The sequence below is a fragment of the Callorhinchus milii genome, unplaced genomic scaffold, assembly GCF_018977255.1.
Source record: "Callorhinchus milii isolate IMCB2004 unplaced genomic scaffold, IMCB_Cmil_1.0 Scaffold16, whole genome shotgun sequence".
NCBI classification, from domain to species: domain Eukaryota; kingdom Metazoa; phylum Chordata; class Chondrichthyes; order Chimaeriformes; family Callorhinchidae; genus Callorhinchus; species Callorhinchus milii.
Genome location: NW_024704757.1, coordinates 7825007 through 7843950, shown reverse-complemented (window position 1 = coordinate 7843950; position 18944 = coordinate 7825007). Strand labels below are relative to the sequence as shown.

The following is an 18944-nucleotide window of genomic DNA, read 5'->3' as shown; positions in this document are numbered from 1 at the left end:
GTTTCCGCACGTGTCGGATGCCCACCTGGCTGACCGTTCACTGACGTGAAGAGAAGGCTCCTACCCCCCGGGGTGGGGTAAAGTTTCCCGGACAAACCAGACTGTCTGATTTGCTCTTCACCTGAACCCCAAAACCATTTTGACATCTGCAGATGATCCGCTGACGCTGTCGAGAAGCGACTTTGGCGCGAGGTGAAAGTGGGCGGGGCGAGCACAGGCGTGCGGGGACGCCGTACAGTGACGTCAGGCCGGAGCTGTGCCCTCTGACCTTGGCTGCGAGCAGCAATGGCGGACGCGGAGCTGCCCAAGTGTTGCAGGAACCGGGGAGGAGTGCAGCGGGTGGAGACCAAACTCCGGGCCAGCGTGGAGAAGGGCGACTACTACGAGGCTCATCAGATGTACCGAACCCTGTTCTTCCGGTAAGGGAGCGAGCTGCCGGCGGAGGATGAAGCGGCCGCGGCCTCGAGGCCCGGGCTCGGCCGCCGCTTTCCAGATCCTTCTTGGCGCGCGCTCTCTCCCCCCCCCCCCCCCCCACGGCACAGCGCCGCAGCCTAACCTCACTGCTGAGGGGACGGAGGGGTTACGCGGCATCACAGCCTAACCTGCTAGTCCGGGTCCGCCCGCCCCTTCCCGGCTTCTCTCCGCGCTCATTCGCTGCGTCGCGGCTGTCCATTGTGAGGTGGCGCGGCGCGGTTGGCCGACCCGCCTGTCAGTCAGGGGGCGGGCGGTCGCGCTGTCATGTCCGCCCGTGTGTGTGTGTGTGTGTGGTGAGTGTGAGTGTGTGGTCACTATGGCCGGATTGGGCCCGGTTCACGACCAAATTTGGGTCGTGTTTTTTTTTGTTGTTTGTGGTACTGTGGCTAATTTTTTTTTAACAAGAAAAGAAACGTTTTGAATTTAAACCCAACAAAATCTTTTTTTTTACCCCCACCGCCCGCCGCCCGCCCGCAGACCTTTTTTTTAAAAAAAATGAACGTAAATCGTTTCTCCGGCAAAATATACGGTCAATTCACTTCACGGTATAATCCCGCGAAGGAAGGAAGCGCTTTAGGCGTCTTAGAAGACGTGACCAGGCGCTGTATCGAATGCAAGGATTATTATTGTTTTCTTACAGTTTCCAAAGCGCTAACTTAAATCGGCCACTCTGCTAACCCGTAAGGAGGCAGCGCACAACATTGGGCTGCGTTTGGGCTGGGATTCGGTTGATTTTGGGGCTCCAAACGTCATTTTATTTCTGGCAACCATGTCTGTCTGTGTTCCTCCCTTCACCACCCCCGCAGATAGCTTCAACCTTCAGTCACCCTTGCAATAAGGTTTAAAGTCACAGATTTTACAAGGAGAGATGGACGTGTGCTTCCGTCGGGGACGGAATAGGCAGCTGACCATCCTCTGGTAAACCCGTGGCTTTAAATGTCTCCCTGCTGCTGATAGCTTCTTAGGCTCAAGGTCTTGGCAATTGGCTACCAGGTTTCACCCACAAATGACACAGTCACTACACTTTACAGACGGTATATTCTGTGAAGCGCTTTGAGACATCTCAATATAATACGCCAAGGATTATTATATTATTAATTACGAGTATTGAGGGGCAGCAGAGAGAAAAAAAGACAAGTGAAAAAGTCTGTAGTAGTCTCCTAAACTGGAAGAAAAGACTCCATGCTACTGTTTATAGGTCAAGAAGGCCTAAAATGTGTTGACCACAATGTGAACGGCTGCATTGTGCGATTGCAAGGCTTATTCAGCACTTAGGTCAAATATTGAGCTGGCCACAATTGTCCTTTCCAGTCCTGCACATTCGTGTGTACTCTAAGAAAGATTTTAAGCCCAAACACTTCAATGTTTGTTACTTAAATTGTTCCACTGCTCCCAGGAGAACATCACTCAATATTGTGATACTCAAACTGTGATGCTAATTATTTTCCACAGCTCAGGTGGGCATCATACTGTACAACAAAACAATTTGAAGATTTTATGGGAAATGTATAGTCTCATTATATCATGACCCCCGAGATGCGAATCTGGTAGAGCATTTAAATGATATCCATCCAGGCATTAAATTCTCACCTGCACAAGATACCTCCACCCGTAACCCCATCCATGCCATAGAAGCATAGAAATTTACAATCCATTGTGTCTGTGCAAGCTTTTTTTTAAGAGCAATCCTTTCAGTCCCATTTACCTGCCCTTTCTCCATAATTTATCTATGTAGTTTACTCCTTTGTAGGTATTCATCTTGATCCCTTTTGAATGCTCTTGTGGCATTGGCATCAAACAGGCAGGGCATTCCATATCATAAATATGCTAAATACTCTGTGAGTGAAAACAATTCTCCTAAACTCCCAATTTGCTTGTTTTCGATTCACACAGCCTTGGTGCACATTTGAGAACCTCTGGTATAGGTACATAGAAACAACAATGGAATGAAGGCCATTCAGCCCCTCAAGCCTGTTCTGCCATTCTGTAAGACTTTGGCTGATCTGTACCTAAACTCCAATTATCCGTCCTTGATACCCTTAGCTAACAAATACCTATCCACCTCAGTCTTGAAAATTTGAATGGATCCAGCATCCACAGCCTTTTGGGGGAGAGAGTTCCAGATTTCTACTATCCTTTGGGAGAAAAACTGCCTCCTGATTTCACTTCTAGCTCTAATTTTAAGATTAGGCCCCCTTGTTCTGGATTCCCCCACCAGAGGAAATAGTTTCTCTGTATCTACTACCCTTTAAATTCCCTAATTTAAATTAAATGATACAATTTATTTAATAAAATACATTATTATACACTTGATATACATTATTCCCCTAATGATACACATCACTAATGACCCTCCTGCACATTCTGGTTCAATTTTGTCCAGTGTAAAACTGAAGTGAACATAACCACTGGATGGTGCAGATTATTGAAATACATAAGAGACACTGTGCCAACGCTGATAAATTATTGGATAAATTATTTCAGACCTGAAAAATAATTCTTGGATGGAGTCGATATGCCAGAATTTGATGATCTTTCTCGGGTATGAAATAAAACCAGTAATTTCCAACTGTTTGTTGAATGTGGCAATAGGATACCGACAATAGAATCATTTTACAATTTTAAAACATAAGTTCTGTGCAAATAATACTCATGGTTGTTGCCATAGTGACAAGGCTTCAGGAGTTGTTCATGTGGTAGGGGATGTGACTGATATTTTCAGATGTGTAACATTTTTATCTTTTGCTGTAGATAATTACAGTAGAGATTTTGAAAGTAATAGAAGTATTTGGTAAAATTTTACTTTTTTTCCTTTAAAGTTGTTCCTCAAACTCACAATAAACTCAAGCTAATGCTAATTAGATGTTGTGTGACTTTCACTGAATTAACAATACTTGCATTGGATAGAACGCCTTTTCACACCTCAAAGTAGAAAGTTACTTTGAAGTGTAGTCACTTTATCAGGCAAACGCACCTCTAATCTGTACATGCAGTGTCTCACAAGTTATGTAAATCGCAAAATATAAAACTAAGTTTTGGTCAGGATAAACCGTGGATAGTACAGTGCTGGGGGAGTGCTTCATTTTCAATGGTGCCAACCTCGGTTAAGAACTTAAACCAAGGTTACATCTGTTTGTTCAGGTGGATGTTAAATATCCCATGATACTATTCAAAACGAGAAAGGAGTTTCTCTCGATGTCATGGCTACCAATCCCTGGATAACATTGATCATTCACTTCATCTCTGTGGGACATTGCTGTACATAAGTTGGAAACTGTAATTTTTAAATATAAGCCTATTGAACACAGTGAGGTCTCAATGCCTGTAATTGTTATTCAGCCCTGAAAAAGCTGAACAGGGTGGATATTGCCAAATGCAATCCTTTTGTTGTACAATGCAAAAGGGAATCTGGAGGCCATACTTTCAAAACAGAGCTCCATTGTATGGTACTCTGTAGTTTTACAGAGAATAATGGATGTCTGGGTTACAGACCACCATTGCCATTGATGTTTGTAAAGTACTGAAGTGATGACTGCACTTTTCACCATATATGTGTGTGTGCGTTTGTGTATCCCCACACCTTTAACTGGCTAAGAGGGTACACAAGTTACCTGTTCCCAGACAATTGCCTGTGTTTCTTGGTGTGTTGCACTGACTTCTCCATCAGTTTATTCATTGTCTGTGTCTTGTTTAACCAATTGGATTTCCTGTTTGTGTTAGTTTTGCTGTTAATAATTGCATCATTATTGCTGTATTTTTACCTAAACCGCCTCCACTATGCCCGTGGGTGATATCAAATTACAACAACAAGATTACATTTGTATAGTGCCTTTCACGTCGGGAAAGGCACTATACAAATTAGTACTGTACTGTCCCGCACCAGGCTTCGGGACCACACCACACCCACCCTCGCTCGCCTCCACTGGCTCCCCATCCCCCAGAGGATTGATTTCAAGATCCTCATCCTCACCTATAAGGCCATCCATGGCCTTGCTCCCTCCTACCTCTCCAACCTACTATCCCCCTACCTACCCGCCTGTACCCTCCGTTCCTCCGGCTCCGGTCTGCTCCACGTCCCCCGCCCCAACCGCCCTACCATCGGTGGTCGGGCCTTCAGCCTCTCAGCCCCGAGGCTCTGGAACTCCATCCCCCAGTGCCTTTGCCGCTTCCTCCCTCTCCTCCTTCAAGGCCGGTCTCAAAACCTTTCTCTTTGACCGAGCCTTCAGCTCCCCTCTCGACTCTCTTCCCCCTCCTCGCTCCCTCCTTTCCCTCCCCTCACCCTGACCATTTCCCCCCTCCTCGCTCCCTCCCTTCCCTCCCCTCACTCTGACCATTTCCCCCTCCTCGCTCCCTCCCTTCACTCCCCTCACCCTGACCATTTCCCCCCTGCTCGGGTCCTGACCCAACTGTGCAGCGCCTTGGGACGTCCTCCTGACGTGAAAGGTGCTTTATAAATGGAATCTTGTTGTTGTTGTTGTTGTAGATGGGGTATCAAAAACATATGGGGTATGGTCCATTGCCAGAATGGACAGAAAGCGTGAGGTCTTGATTTAAGTAAAGGAACATTGCTGCACATGCTTTAGATTTTGATGCCGGGTCTCAGTACTTTACTTCCCAGCAATGACAGATCTACTGTACCCAGTATGTTTGATATTTGGCACACCACATGTACCTGAATGTGCAGTTTTCTTGATGATTGTTTGTTAAAGGAAGAGGAAATAGTACATTGGAATTTTTATAGATTTTCTGAGTAAAAAGCCAATAACCAGAAGTTGATAGTTACAATCCACAAATGTAATGCAGTGATCCTGGTTCCAAGACATTGCTGCTGAGAACAGTATTGTGATCCTCCTTTCACATCCTGTTATATTCATTGTGTTGAATATCAAATATATTACTAAATCAACCCCATTGTTACAAGTGATCATGATTAAAGATGTTTGCTTCTAATTCAAAAGCTTGGTGACTATTTCCTCTTCTCCTCCCATCTCTCCCCATTTTATTCATCCTTCATCATTCGGATGAAAGGCTGAGATGGTTGTCTGTTCAGGTGGAAGTTAAAAAATCTCATGATACTATTTGAAAAGATAAAGGAGTTTCTCCTAGTGGCCAACAAACGTACAGATAAAAAAAATGATTGTTCACTTGATGACAGTTTATACCACATTTCTGTATGTAAATTGGCTGCTGCGTCCACCTATTATTATTGCCCCAGACTTTACAGTAAAATCCTGTGAAACAAAGATGTTTTGTTGATGGGGTGAGTGCTATTTCAAATGCAAGAGTTAATCAAGTATTGTCATATAAAGAATTGAGTTGCTTCTCCCGTTTAAATGTCTAGCAGCAAAGGCTAGATTTTCTGAAGGACCTGATAATATTGAGTCATATTTTCTTGTGTGTAGCTGGTCTAACACCTATTGCTGAATTCAGTGGTAATTAGTTCTCTTCCCTACTTTTCAAAAACAATCTCCCAAACTCTTCTTCACTATGGTAAATAATAAAAACAGATTTAATTTTTAAATGAAAACATGTTGTAGCTTTGAATGGAAAATATAAATATCAATAGTGATTATATTACCCTTGGAGAGTGCAGATGCAGCTTTAAAGTCTCTTTGATGCTCTCTTTTGCAGCACTTAAACGTGTAGCAAGCAAATCCTTGCTGGTTTCTTTTAAAGATAATTTTGCCTTTTTACAGGTATATGTCACAGGGTAAACATGCTGAAGCTAGGGAGCTTATGTATTCTGGAGCGTTGCTCTTCTTCAGTCACAGCCAGGTAATGATTGTTTTCAAGAATTTCATAATGTCCGAATATTAACTGCTTAAGTATTGCACTAACAATTATTGAGTGTGTGTTATTTTGATTATTGCATGTACATAGTCTCTTGATCAACCTAAGGCCCAATATTTTAGCACCTGCAGCTAAAAAATTGAAATTGTGTATTATCTTTATCAATAACCATAAGGCTCTGAACAATATTGGATGGGTTTAATATGCAGGCAAAAAACAAATTTCATAGCAACAGCCAATAGTGGTGGTTGCTGCTTCTCTGTATGTCAATACTCAGCGTTAAATCATAGAATTATACAGCAACGAAGGAGGCCATTCGGCCCATCGTGTCTGTGCCGGATCATGAAAAGAGCTATCCAAATCAATCCCACTCCCCCGCTCTCTCACCATAGCCCTGCAAACTTGCCCTCCCCAAATAATTATCTACTTCTCTCTTAAAAGTTGTTACCGAATCGGCTTCCACCACCCTTTCAGGCAATGCATTCCAGATCCAAACAACTTACTATGTGAAAAGATTTCTTCTCCAAGCATAATTTTAAAACTTCTATTAACCTTCTCTGCTCCAAAGAGAATAATCCCGGCTTCTCTCGCCTCTCCTGATAACTGAAGCTCCTCATTCCTGGTACCATCCTGGTAAATCTCCTTTGCACCCTCTCCAATGCCTTGACATCCTTCCTAAAGTGTGGGGCCCAGAACTGAACACAGTCTCTGGCTGAGGCCTAACCAGTGTTTTATAATGGTTCATCATAACTTCCTGACTTTTATATTCTATGCCCCTGTTTATAAAGCCTAGTATCCTGTATACTTTTTAACAGCCTTATCTACCTGTCCTGCCACTTTCAATGAGTTACGTCTATGAACCCCATATCTCTCTGTTCCTTCACCCCCTTTAAGATTGTACCATCAGCTTATATTGTATCTCCTCATTCTTCCTCCCAAAATGTCCCACTTCGCCTTTCTCCACATTAAACTTCATCTGCCGAGTGTCTGCCCATTTTACCAGTCTATCTATGACCTTTTGCAGTTGTCTACTATCCTCCTCACTGTTTACTACTTTTCCTTGTTTAATATCAAACCCTTTTGAAAATCATACAAACTACATCAACTGCACTACCTTCATCCACCCTCTCCGTTACTTCATCAAAAAACTCTTATCAGGTTTGTTTGACACGATTTGTCTTTAACAAACCCATGTTGGCTGTCCTTTATTAACCTATATTTTTCTAAGTGAAAATTTATTTTGTCCCTGATTATAGTCTCTAGAAGTTGCCCCACTACTTGCATTAGGCTGACTGGCCCGTGGTTCCCAGGTTTATCCTCTGCCCCTTTTTGTACAGGGCAGTACTTCTTTTTGTGGCCAGAGCCTCTGCTATTTCCACCCTTACTTCCCTCAGTAACCTAGGATGCAACCCATCCCCTCGATGAGTTATCTACCTTGAGCACAGTCAACCTTTTTAGTACCTCCTCTCGGTTTATTCTTATCTTATCCAATTTTTCTACACTCTCCTCCAATACTGTGGTATTGGCTGCATCCCCTTCTTTTGTGAAGACAGATGCAAACTACTCATTCAGTGTGTCAGCCATGCCCTCCGCCTTCACAAGAAGATTTCTTCTTTGGTCCCTAATTGGACCGACCGTACTTTTAACCAACCGTTTATTCATTATATGCTTATAAAGTACCTTAGGGTTCCCTTTTATGTTACCCGCTATTCTTTTCTCATACAATCTCTTCGCCCCTCTTATTTCCTTTTTCACTTCTCCTCTGTACTTTCTATATTCTATTTGATTATCTTCTGTATTTGGACCTGACACTTATCATAAGCCTCCTTTTTCTGTTTATTTTAATCCCAATTTCCATAATCATATAGGGAGGTTTGGATGCCCTACTTTTCCCCCTTGTATTTGTTCTGTCCCTGAACTATCTCCTCCTGGAAGACTTCCCAGTGCTCGTTAGCTATTTTACCTGCCAGTCTTTCTTTCCAGTCCACCTTGGCTAGGTCCATTTTTAACTCACTGAAATTATAGCGCTCTTCCAGTTGAGTATCTTTACCTTTGATTATTCCTTGTCCCTTTCCATAAGTACTCTAAACCTAATGATGTTGTGATCATTGTTGTCCAGATGCTCTCCTATTGAAACCTGCTCCACTTACCCCACTTCATTCCCCAGAACTAGATCCAGAGCTGCCTCCTTCCTCATTGGACTGGAAACATACTGATCTAGAAAGTTATCCTGCACACATTTCAGGAATCCTTCCCCCTCCTTGCCCTTTACACTTATTTTGCCAGTCTGTGTTAGGATAATTGAAGTCCCCCATTATCACTACTGTATTGGTTTAGCGCTTTCTGAAATCTGTTTGCAAATTTGCTCGTCTATCTCCTTCCCACTATTTGGTGGTCTATAGTTTACACCTAACAAAGTAACAGCTACTTTTCTGCTCCTTAACTCTATCCAAATAGATTCTGTTTTTGGACCCTCTAGCTCATCATCCCTTTCCAGAGCTAACCATGTCTTTAATCAATATTGCCACTCCCCTCCTTTTCCTTCCCTATCCCTCCTGAATGCATAATAACCAGGAATATTCTGCTCTCATTCCTGCCCTTGTTTGAGCCAGGTCTCCATTATTGCTACTACATCATAACCCCATGTAGCAACTTGAGCCTGCAGCTCACTAATCCTATTTGTCACACTCCGTCCATTTACCCACATGAACTCCAAGACCGACTGAATCTGCTCTGCATTTCTCCCCCGTCTAATCCTTTCCTTTTCTGCTTATTGCATTACTACTGCTTATTGAATTGCTACTTGTCTCTCCCAGTCCTCTACGTAACTTGTTTCTCCTCTCTGATGTTACATCCTGTTTCCCTTCCCCCCTCAAAATTCCCACAGCACTAGTTAACCTCCCTGCGAGGACATTGGTCCCAGCCCTGTTCAGGAGTAACCCATCCACCTTGTACAGGTCCCACCTGCCCCAGAACTGGTCCAAATGTTCCAGGAACCTGAAGCCCTCCTTTCTGCACCATTTCTCCAGCCATTCATTCATGTGTTTGATCCTGCTGTTTTGATACTTGTACGAAGCACTGGGGGTCATCCAGAGATCACCACCTTTCAGGTCCTACTCTTTAGCTTTTTCCATAGCTTCTGATATTCTCCCTGTAGATTATGCAATGCTTTCTGAAGACTGTTGCCTTCTCCATTGACATAATTTCTTTTTGTATTTTCTGCTGTAGCAAAACAGTGCTGCTGATTTATCCATGCTAGTTTTAGAATCCTTGGAAAAGTCTGAAGTAAAGGTTACAGATGAACTCTTAGGTATGTATATATCAATGCTTAATTTTTTCCTAAGAAATTGTGCATAAAAATATATTGATGTTTGTTCCTGAACAGTAATAGAAACCCACTCAGATGTTTTTCTCTTCCTGCAACTAGCTTTGGGAATACTGATGACTCTTTAGAATCTGCAAACTTCTTGTGTTCACTCGTCTGATGGATTGGTAAATCCACTATCAAGTGTGGACATGAGCCACAAGCTTCAGCAAGGTCTTGAGTACAATTCCCAGTCCATGTTGTTTTAGCTGGTTCCAAAGTGACATGCCTAGCAATGGAATGTAGAAATCAAACCAACCCTCTGTGGCAGTCTCTTGGTAGTCTTATTCCTGAACCAGCAGGCACACAGTACTCCTGGCTACTGTTGGTGACAGGCTGTTCAGCCTGGTTCAACAGTAGGACTCGGAAGGGATGAATGATTCTTACCACATCGCTCCTGTTAACCCTGCAAGCTAAAGCTTTAATACATAGGATGATCTTAGCTAGACATACAGTGGTAAGCTTGCCACGCAATTCTCTGAAATGGAAAGCTATTTGGCTCAAATTCATCAGTAGCCTCTGCTGCTCAAACACTGGCTCTTGGCAACCTGTACCTAATGTTTTCCAGAATTCATTAAGCAGGGTGCATCCCACCAGGGTATTCATCCCTCCATAGAATGGCAGAACAGGCTTGAGGGTCTGAACGGCCTACTCCGTTTCTGTGTTTAAAAATACATTCTGTGCTGCTGGTAGTTTGGGTACAAAAGATTTAGGTACCTACTAATTTCTCTACAGCAAACTTTTTGGATGAAATAAGTTGGAACATGCTGCACACTATTTTTAGAATTATCAAGAGGGAATTGGATAGGTAGTTGGCAAAGAAATTAATTTAAGGGTTATGAGAAATCGAGAAGTACATACTGTTATACTGTGGGGCCATTCAGACGGATTGCAATGAGCTTTTCCTTTCCTGTACATTTTCTATGTTCATTTATGATTCTGCTTTTTTTAATTTTTATTTTGAAGAATGTTGCACTACTAAAAAGTTTAAAAGGTTGAATGTTTTGTGTGATTTAAATCTCTACAAATCTGTAAACGATTGTTGGAGTGAAGATTCCTTGAATTTAAAAAAGCAATTGAAGCTGGCGCTTGGAAATTGTGTAACTGACTGGTTGCAACATTCTCTAGCTTGATTAGTTCACTGTTCCTCAATTATTTAATGTGTTGCGTTCTTCAGAGAATATCAGGCATTTCCGGAAATTGAACATTTTCTGATATTTGAAAAAAAATCAATTGTCTTCTGTTCTCTGAATAAATTTCAGAAGGCTAGTTCCCTAAATATGTTGAAATTTGTGTTTCTTCAGAAAGTCTTGGAAAACTCTTTAGTCTAATGGATCCAAACTCTCCTGAGAGAGCAGCATTTGTATCCAGAGCATTGAAATGGTCCAGTGGAGGCTCAGCAAAACTTGGCCACCCCAAACTGCATCAGCTACTAGCTATCACATTGTGGAAAGGTAAGGCTTTCTAAATTACCTGTATTGGGGACCAAATTTACAAGTCAGTAGAGAAGGGGAACTTTTACCTGCGCAGTCTAGGTTGCATTAAAAATCAGGCATCAGAAGCGAAAGGATTGTGTGCTTAACTCAGCACGCCACCGAATCCCTGAAGTGGTCACCTTTTAAATCACTGTCAGCTTAACTTGTTTAATTCACTTACAGTTACTCTAATTTAAATGAGCAGGTGTGACTGAATTGTTGTTTGTAACATTTTGTTTAAGTGCAGATTGCTTCATTGATAACCAAATAGCATTGGTCCACGTGCAAAAATAACAAAGGCTTTTATTTAGTGAGTGGTTTGACCAGATTCAGAAGTTTGTTCTCTGTAGGGACAAGTAACATACATGCTTCCATTCACTTTTCTTATCAGTCTTCTTACGTACAATTCTTATTTTTTGTTTCTCTATATAGAACAAAACTATAGTGAATCTCGATATCACTTCTTGCATTCAGCAGATGGGGAGGGTTGTGCAAATATGTTAGTAGAATACTCTGAGTTTAAAGGCTACCGGAATGAAGTGGACATGTTTGTGGCTCAGGCAGTCTTACAGTAAGTATTTTCTAAATAGGAAACAAATGTTCTTCTTCATAATTAAGACTTTGGCTACTTGTTGATGAGGAATGACTGGTTCTCTTTATAATGTTGGCCCTATGATTGGATATGGTATTGAGGTATGAAGACCCCCAATGTGATCCCTCAAAAATGATGTTGAGAAATGCTTGATTTATGTGCTTGCAGTTTTCAGTTTGACAGCCATTTGTAGATTCATGCCGGGCTGAATGCACCAATCTGTGATCTTTTAGCCCTGAACTACATCAATTTATTACTCCAATCTTTAATGTTGAACTAGGTTCTTTGAATTGGATGCAGAATCAGAACAATTGTGAATTTCAAGCTTCTAATGTATATATGAGCTCTCTTTTCATAGCTTTGAAATTAATTGTTTTTGTGTTTAAAATTTTTTTGGGACTGAAGAGAAATGGAAGTACCTTTCATTTCTGTTCTTCAGCCTTGCTTTATTCAGCCTTGCATTTAAGCCCTACAAGGCATCACATTACGTGAAGGGTGCTATATAAATAAATGCAAGTTGTTGTTTGTCATCTGTGGGTAGTATTGTTCCAGGTGAGTCCAAAGACTGTTTCCTCAATACAATTCTGATTTTTTTTCCAGATTTCTTTGCTTAAAAAATAAAAACACTGCATCAATGGTCTTCACAACTTATACAGAGAAGCATCCCTCAATAGAGAAGGGACCTCCTTTTGTTCAACCATTGTTAAATTTTATTTGGTTCTTATTACTTGCTGTGGACGGGTAAGTGTTTTTTTCTTACATGATCATTTTGCTTTTAAATCTTCAAAGAAAAAATGTGCTCAGAGCTGTAAGCATGTTTACTTTTGTCACAGGGGGAAGCTAACAGTTTTTACAGTGTTATGTGAACAGTATCAGCCATCTTTAAAGAGAGATCCAATGTATATTGAGGTGAGTCCCTAACTTTGCATACCGTAGTCGTTTTATCTGGTCCAAAAAAGTTAAATAAACTTTAAGTCTGATTTGTAGAAAGTGTGAGGAGTTTGACTGGAAACGGAAAAAAGAGTTGCTGACTATTCAGAACATTTCACAAAGCCTGAGATGGCTGGCAGGATTCATATTAAAAAAGGCATTTCTGAAAATCTCTTGATGCCTTGAATGAAACATTTAAATGTTTTGATTGATCTAAGCAGAACCTGTTAAATTGTTGGTTGTTTTTAAAAAAAAACTCACATTTTCTTCCTCTGACGCTGTGTGGAATGTAACTTCATCAAAAAATAGGATTTGAGTATTTTTTACAGCATGTTCATCTTCATGAGGAGAATGGTTTTGATCCCTGAACTATTTTTAAAATAAACTAAAAGCCAATCCTCAGAAGTGAAGTTTTGAGTATTGTCAGTTGTAAAATATAAACTAATAATCTAACGCGCTTATAGTATTTTACTCCTGTTTAATCATGTTATTATTTTTATCTTCTTTCCCCGACGCCGCTGTTTTCTGGAGGGAAAGCTTTCAGTCCATTTGTTTATGGAGCCCTGAGAAACAAGTGAGGTCGATGCTTGACCCTGTCGTCCCTGTTTTTCAAATGGCGGGGCTAAAATGTCACACCCAAAGCCACTCGCCTCTCTTCACAAGTTGCTTCAATCACTGGAAGTAGTTGATGGGGAAACGGAATTGGGTTGTAATATTAAAGGGGGGGAAATTTGATCCAAGCCTAATAAAGAGGACAAGCGAACCCTCATTTCCTCTCTTCCGTTCACGCATTTCAGGCTTGCAGTGGGAAGTAAATATCCATTTGAGTATGGAGGAGATGCTCATTTTGAATGAGGATTACAATGTAAGTCATCTGTAACCCAGCAAACACAAACGTGCAATTTCAGTTTCTTTGAACACCCATTAAAATAAGTGATATCTTAAAATGCTGAACAGCCTTTTAACAGTCCTGCTTGTATTTTTTGTTTCTGATAAAATAGTTATCCGTCTATTGTTTTTCGAAAGTGTAGCTGATTGAGTGTGAGGATTTCTGATGAAGTCTGCGCTTCTTATTCATTGGCCATAATTTATTTAAGGTTTCTTGAACGTTCTGTTTCACTAAGTTCATACTCTTGTGAATGGTGATCCTGATTCTTCCTGATTACGGGTCTTTGATTATTCAAGGAAGTGTGTCCACTTAGTGTTTTCTGTTTAAAATCGTGACTTACCTGCTTGGCTGCAATTCTTTACGGGACCATTGATTCAGATGGGCATGATATTTCAGTGCACATATTTACTCAAATCTACTGTTGTTTTAATTGTAGTATCTCGACCGAATAGGGCAGATCTTCTTTGGGGTTGCACCACAACAAACCTCTTCTTATGGGGGATTGTTAGGTAAGTTTCAATTTAAAGATCTTCCAAGATAAGTGACCCACTTCACTAGTTGTTATTCATTGAACGTACAACAACAACAACAACAAGATTCCATTTATAAAGCGCCTTTCACGTCAGGAGGACGTCCCAAGGCGCTGCACAGTTGGGTCAGGACCCGAGCAGGGGGGAAATGGTCAGGGTGAGGGGAGGGAAGGGAGGGAGCGAGGAGGGGGGAAATGGTCAGGGTGAGGGGAGGGAAGGGAGGGAGCGAAGAGGGGGGAAATGGTCAGGGTGAAGGGAGGGAGCGAGGAGGGGGGAAATGGTCAGGGTGAGGGAAGGGAGGGAGCGAGGAGGGGGAAGAGAGTCGAGAGGGGAGCTGAAGGCTCGGTCAAAGAGAAAGGTTTTGAGACCGGCCTTGAAGGAGGAGAGGGAGGAAGCAAGGCGAAGGCACTGGGGGATAGAGTTCCAGAGCCTCGGGGCTGAGAGGCTGAAGGCCCGACCACCGATGGTAGGGCGGTTGGGGCGGGGGACGTGGAGCAGACCGGAGCCAGAGGAACGGAGGGTACGGGCAGGTAGGTAGGGTGATAGTAGGTTGGAGAGGTAGGAGGGAGCAAGGCCGTGAATGGCCTTGTAGGTGAGGATGAGGATCTTGAAATCAATCCTCTGGGGGATGGGGAGCCAGTGGAGGCGAGCGAGGGTGGGAGTGATGTGGTCCCGAAGCCTGGTGCGGGACAGTACACGAGCTGCAGAGTTCTGAATGACCTGCAGCTTGTGGAGGGAGGTGGCGGGAAGGCCGGCGAGGAGAGAGTTCCCATAGTCCAGCCTTGAGGTGACAAAGGCGTGAACCAGGGTTTCAGCAGCGTGAGGGGTGAGGTATTGCCGTAGTCTGGCGATGTTCCGGAGGTGATGGAAGGCGGTGCCAGTTGTGGTGCGGATGTGAGGGAGAAAGGACAGCTCAGGGTCGAACAAAACGCCGAGGTTCCTGACTGGCTTTGAGAGGTGGAGAGTGCAGCCTTGGATGCTGATGGTGTCAGCGCCTGAGGTGCGGAGGCGCTGACGTGAGCCAATCAGGAGGGCCTCGGTTTTTCGCACGTTGAGCTGAAGAAAGTTGTCTCTCGTCCAGGACTCGATGTCGGACAGGCAGCTGTCAGGACATCGGTGGTCGTGGAGTTGAGAGTAGAGGAGGAAAGGTAGAGTTGGGTGTCATCCGCATACATGTGGAAGTTAACTCCATGTCTGCGGATGATGTCACCAAGGGGGAGCATATAGAGGGTGAAGAGGAGGGGACCGAGGACAGAGCCCTGAGGGACACCACATGAGACAGTACGGGGGGTGGAGGAGAAGCCATTCGTCGAGACAAAGTGAAGACGGTGAGAAAGGTACGACCTAAACCATTCAAGGACAGTGCCTTGAAGGTTGAGGTGGGAGGACAAGCGGTGGAGTAGGATAGCGTGGTCGACCGTATCGAATGCTGCCGATAGGTCGAGGAGGACGAGGAGGCAGAGGGAGCCCTGGTCACAGATGGTCAGGATATCATTGGTGACCTTGACCAGGGCAGTTTCTGTGCTATGGGCAGCACGGAAACCTGACTGAAGGGGTTCGAAAAGTGAATGGGTGGAAGGGAAAGAGCGCAGTTGGGAGGCGACAACTCTTTCCAGGACCTTGGAGAGAAAGGGGAGGTTGGAGATGGGCCGGTAGCTTGATAGCTGCGACGCATCAAGGGAGGGTTTTTTCAGGGTGGGCGTGATGATGGCAGTTTTTAAGGGAATGGGGACAGAGCCAGAGGAGAGGGACAGGTTGATGATGTCGGTGATATGTGGGGCAAGAAAGTGGAGCTGGGAGATAAGGAGTGGAGTGGGGATGGGGTCAAGGGAGCAGGTGGTTGGTTTTAGGGATAGGATGAGTTTGGTGACAGAGGGTGGGGAAACGGGTACGAGTCGGGGAGGATGGGTAGCAGTCGGAGTGTGGGAGTGAGGGGGTGGGGGGTTGGTGGATGTTGGAGGGGAAGTGACCGCGGAGCGAATTCCCTTGATCTTGGATTCAAGGAAATCCAGCATCTCCTCTCAGTGAAGGTTGGAGGAGATGACCTGCGCGGGGTGGCGGGGGGGACGGAGGAGTCGGGTTGTGGTGGAAAACAGTAGCCTGGGGTTGTTCTTCGCCTCCAGGATTATCCTGGAGTAGAAGGACGACTTGGCCGAGGCTAGAGTGGAGCGGTAAATTTTGAGGAGGTCCAGCCAGATTTGTCAGTGGACCGTTAGGCCAGATTTGACACAGGTGCGTTCAGCAGCCCGCACCTGGCTTTTCAGTGAGCGGAGGTGGGTGGTGTACCAGGGGGAGGAGCGGGAGTAGGAGACAGTGCGGGAAGTGATGGGGGCAAGAGTATCGAGTGTGGAGGAGAGGGTATTGTGGAGGAGGGAGAGAGGAGAAGAGGGGTCGGTGAGGGTTGAAGGCCAGAGGAAGAGGATCCGTGCTTAATTGAAGGATATTGCTGTGCGCAAATTGTCTGCCATGTTTGCCAACAAAATAGTCACTACATTTTACAGTAAATCCTGTGAAGCACTTTGAGTAGTTTTAATAACCTGATATGTCAAATTCATAAGGTGACTGCAAAATACTTTTTCCTTTCATGGTGCAGGAAATCTTTTGAACAGCTTGATGGGTGCAGGAGATGAGGAGGACATCGATGGAGAAGGACCAGAAGATGCCAACCCTATTGATCTTGACTAAAAGAAAAGAAAATTAACTTTCTGATTAAAGGTCTAACAGTGATATTCCACTAAAGTGTCTAAGGAATGATCTTCCTAAAGAAGAAAGAAAAACACACAGCTATACTTTGAGACATTTTATGTGGCAGTTTCACATCTGAGCATCTGCAAAGGGCTCCTTTCCCTTTCTCCTGAAAAAGGTGCATAGGATGTTTCATTTTACTGTTTATAATGGAAATGCTGTATTATTTATGTTCAGTAGAAACTATATTTCTCAGTTTAAAAGAACTGGTTTCGATTGACTGTGTGTTGACTGATGTAATAACATGTTTTGTCTTTCTAGTTTATTTTACTTATGACTTTTAAGTACTTCACAGCTTTCTTGGGGGATGCTGAAACACTGAGTTATTGAGTTAAAGAAAGTAAGTCACAAGTTGCCAACAGTGTTTGAGGCATTCCAGTTCCCTCAAAGTGGCTCTCATTCAACACATAACCATTACCAGAATTGGTATCGGAACAAAGGCCTAAGAATGAGCAGTCCCTGATTTAATTTCCTTTTCACTAGTTGGTATAGCAGTTACACACAGTACGAATGATCATGCACAAAAGTGAGCTGAAGTATTTCTGAATCAATAAACAATTAAAGAAGAATGTTGTCACCTTTATTAATTTAAGGTGTTTAATTGTACAGTGATAAATGGGAGTTGCATATACAGTAGTTAGCACAAGTATACTATAAACACTTTGGATAATTGAATTGTTTTGCATATAGAAAACCCAACACTGTAAAAATGTTACCTACAAAATATTCATAGACAAAGGCAAAACATTACATGCCTCTTCTGCTTACCGGCACAGCTTGATGTGTGTGCATTTTTCATGCTTCCTTTTCAAGTACACTATTTTGGTTTGGGGAACAAATGAGTCGTCCCTGCATTTGTGACACATTTGGAAACGTTGCTTTGAGCTGGAATGTTTCTGATTTATAAAGTGGTAATTGTCTTTCCAAACTCTGCAAGCCAAAGTAAGCATTTGTACATTTTATATCCAAGTTTGCAGACGACACTAAGGTAGGAGGCTCAGTAAGTTGTGTAGACATTTGGGGAGTAGGAAGAAGCCAGACAGAATAAGTGGACAAAGCTGTGGCAGATGGAGTTCAATGTAGGTCAGTGGATCAAAAAAAAAGCAGAATATTTTCTTAATGGGGAGAAACTTAAGAACTGTGGGTGTCCATATCCACAAATCACTAAAGACTAGTTCCCAGGTGCAAAAAGTAATCAAAAAAGCGAATGAAATGTTGGCCTTCATCTCAAGGGCCTGGAATACAAAGGGGAAGAAATTATGCTTCAGCTGTATAGAGCGTTAGTCAGACCCCGTCTAGAGACCATGTTCAGTTTTTGGCACCACACCTCGGGAAAGATATATTGGCCCTGGAGGGGGTGCCGCGCAGGTTCACCAGAATGTTACCAGGCTTTAAAGGGTTAAGTTATTAGGTGAGGGTGTATTAACTTGGATTGTATTCCCTTGAGTTAGAAGGTTAAGGGCTGATTTTATTGAGGTATTTAAGATTATAAAGGGATTCAATATTTCCTCTGGTGGAGAAATCTAAAACAAGGCGGCACATTAGAAATTAGAACCAGGTGTTTTAAAAGTGAAATCAGGAAGTATTTTTGCTCTCAATCTGGAACTCTCTTTACAAAGAGTTTATAAAGAGAGCCACTTTATAAAGGCTGTGGATGCTGAATCCATCCATACCTTCAAGAGTGAGGTTGATAGATTTTTGGTAGGGCAGAGTATCAAGGGATATGGTGGGAAATTGGAATTGACACGATTAGTTGAGGTAAAGATCAGCCATGATCTATTTGAATGGCAGAACAGGCTTGAAGGGCTGCATGGCCTACTCCTGAATGTTCCTACTTAATGCTAAAACAACTTCTGTTGTGAAGAACGCATCATTGGGATTGGTATACAATATTGTGTGTTGTTTTTGAAGTTTGTCACTTGCTTTTTACTTTAAAATTGCTGGACTGCAAGAGATAAAATGTGGCACTTTCTTGTCTTGAGTTTATAAGTAGGATTTTTATCTGACTAGTCTATAATTTACAAGTTTATAGTTTGCACGAAGAAAACAAAGAAATGATAACACACAAGAATGACATACCGCAAAAAAAGTGAAAATATGCAACAAATTGGTGAGCTAAAAAGGCTTGAAAAATGTTGAGAAACAAATGTGTGAA

The 18944-nt window shown here is 42.9% G+C and overlaps 1 protein-coding gene across 1 annotated transcript; it reads left to right on the top strand.

The window, feature by feature from the left end:
• Positions 1-243: 243 nt before the first annotated feature.
• get4 (guided entry of tail-anchored proteins factor 4) lies at positions 244-17358 on the top strand. Its single transcript, XM_042341254.1, has 9 exons — positions 244-419; positions 6171-6249; positions 9493-9574; positions 10933-11082; positions 11536-11674; positions 12296-12436; positions 12529-12604; positions 13951-14023; positions 16638-17358. The coding sequence occupies exons 1-9, from the start codon at positions 286-288 to the stop codon at positions 16727-16729; spliced, it is 966 nt and encodes a 321-aa protein (XP_042197188.1). The 5' UTR covers positions 244-285; the 3' UTR covers positions 16730-17358.
• Positions 17359-18944: the final 1586 nt, after the last annotated feature.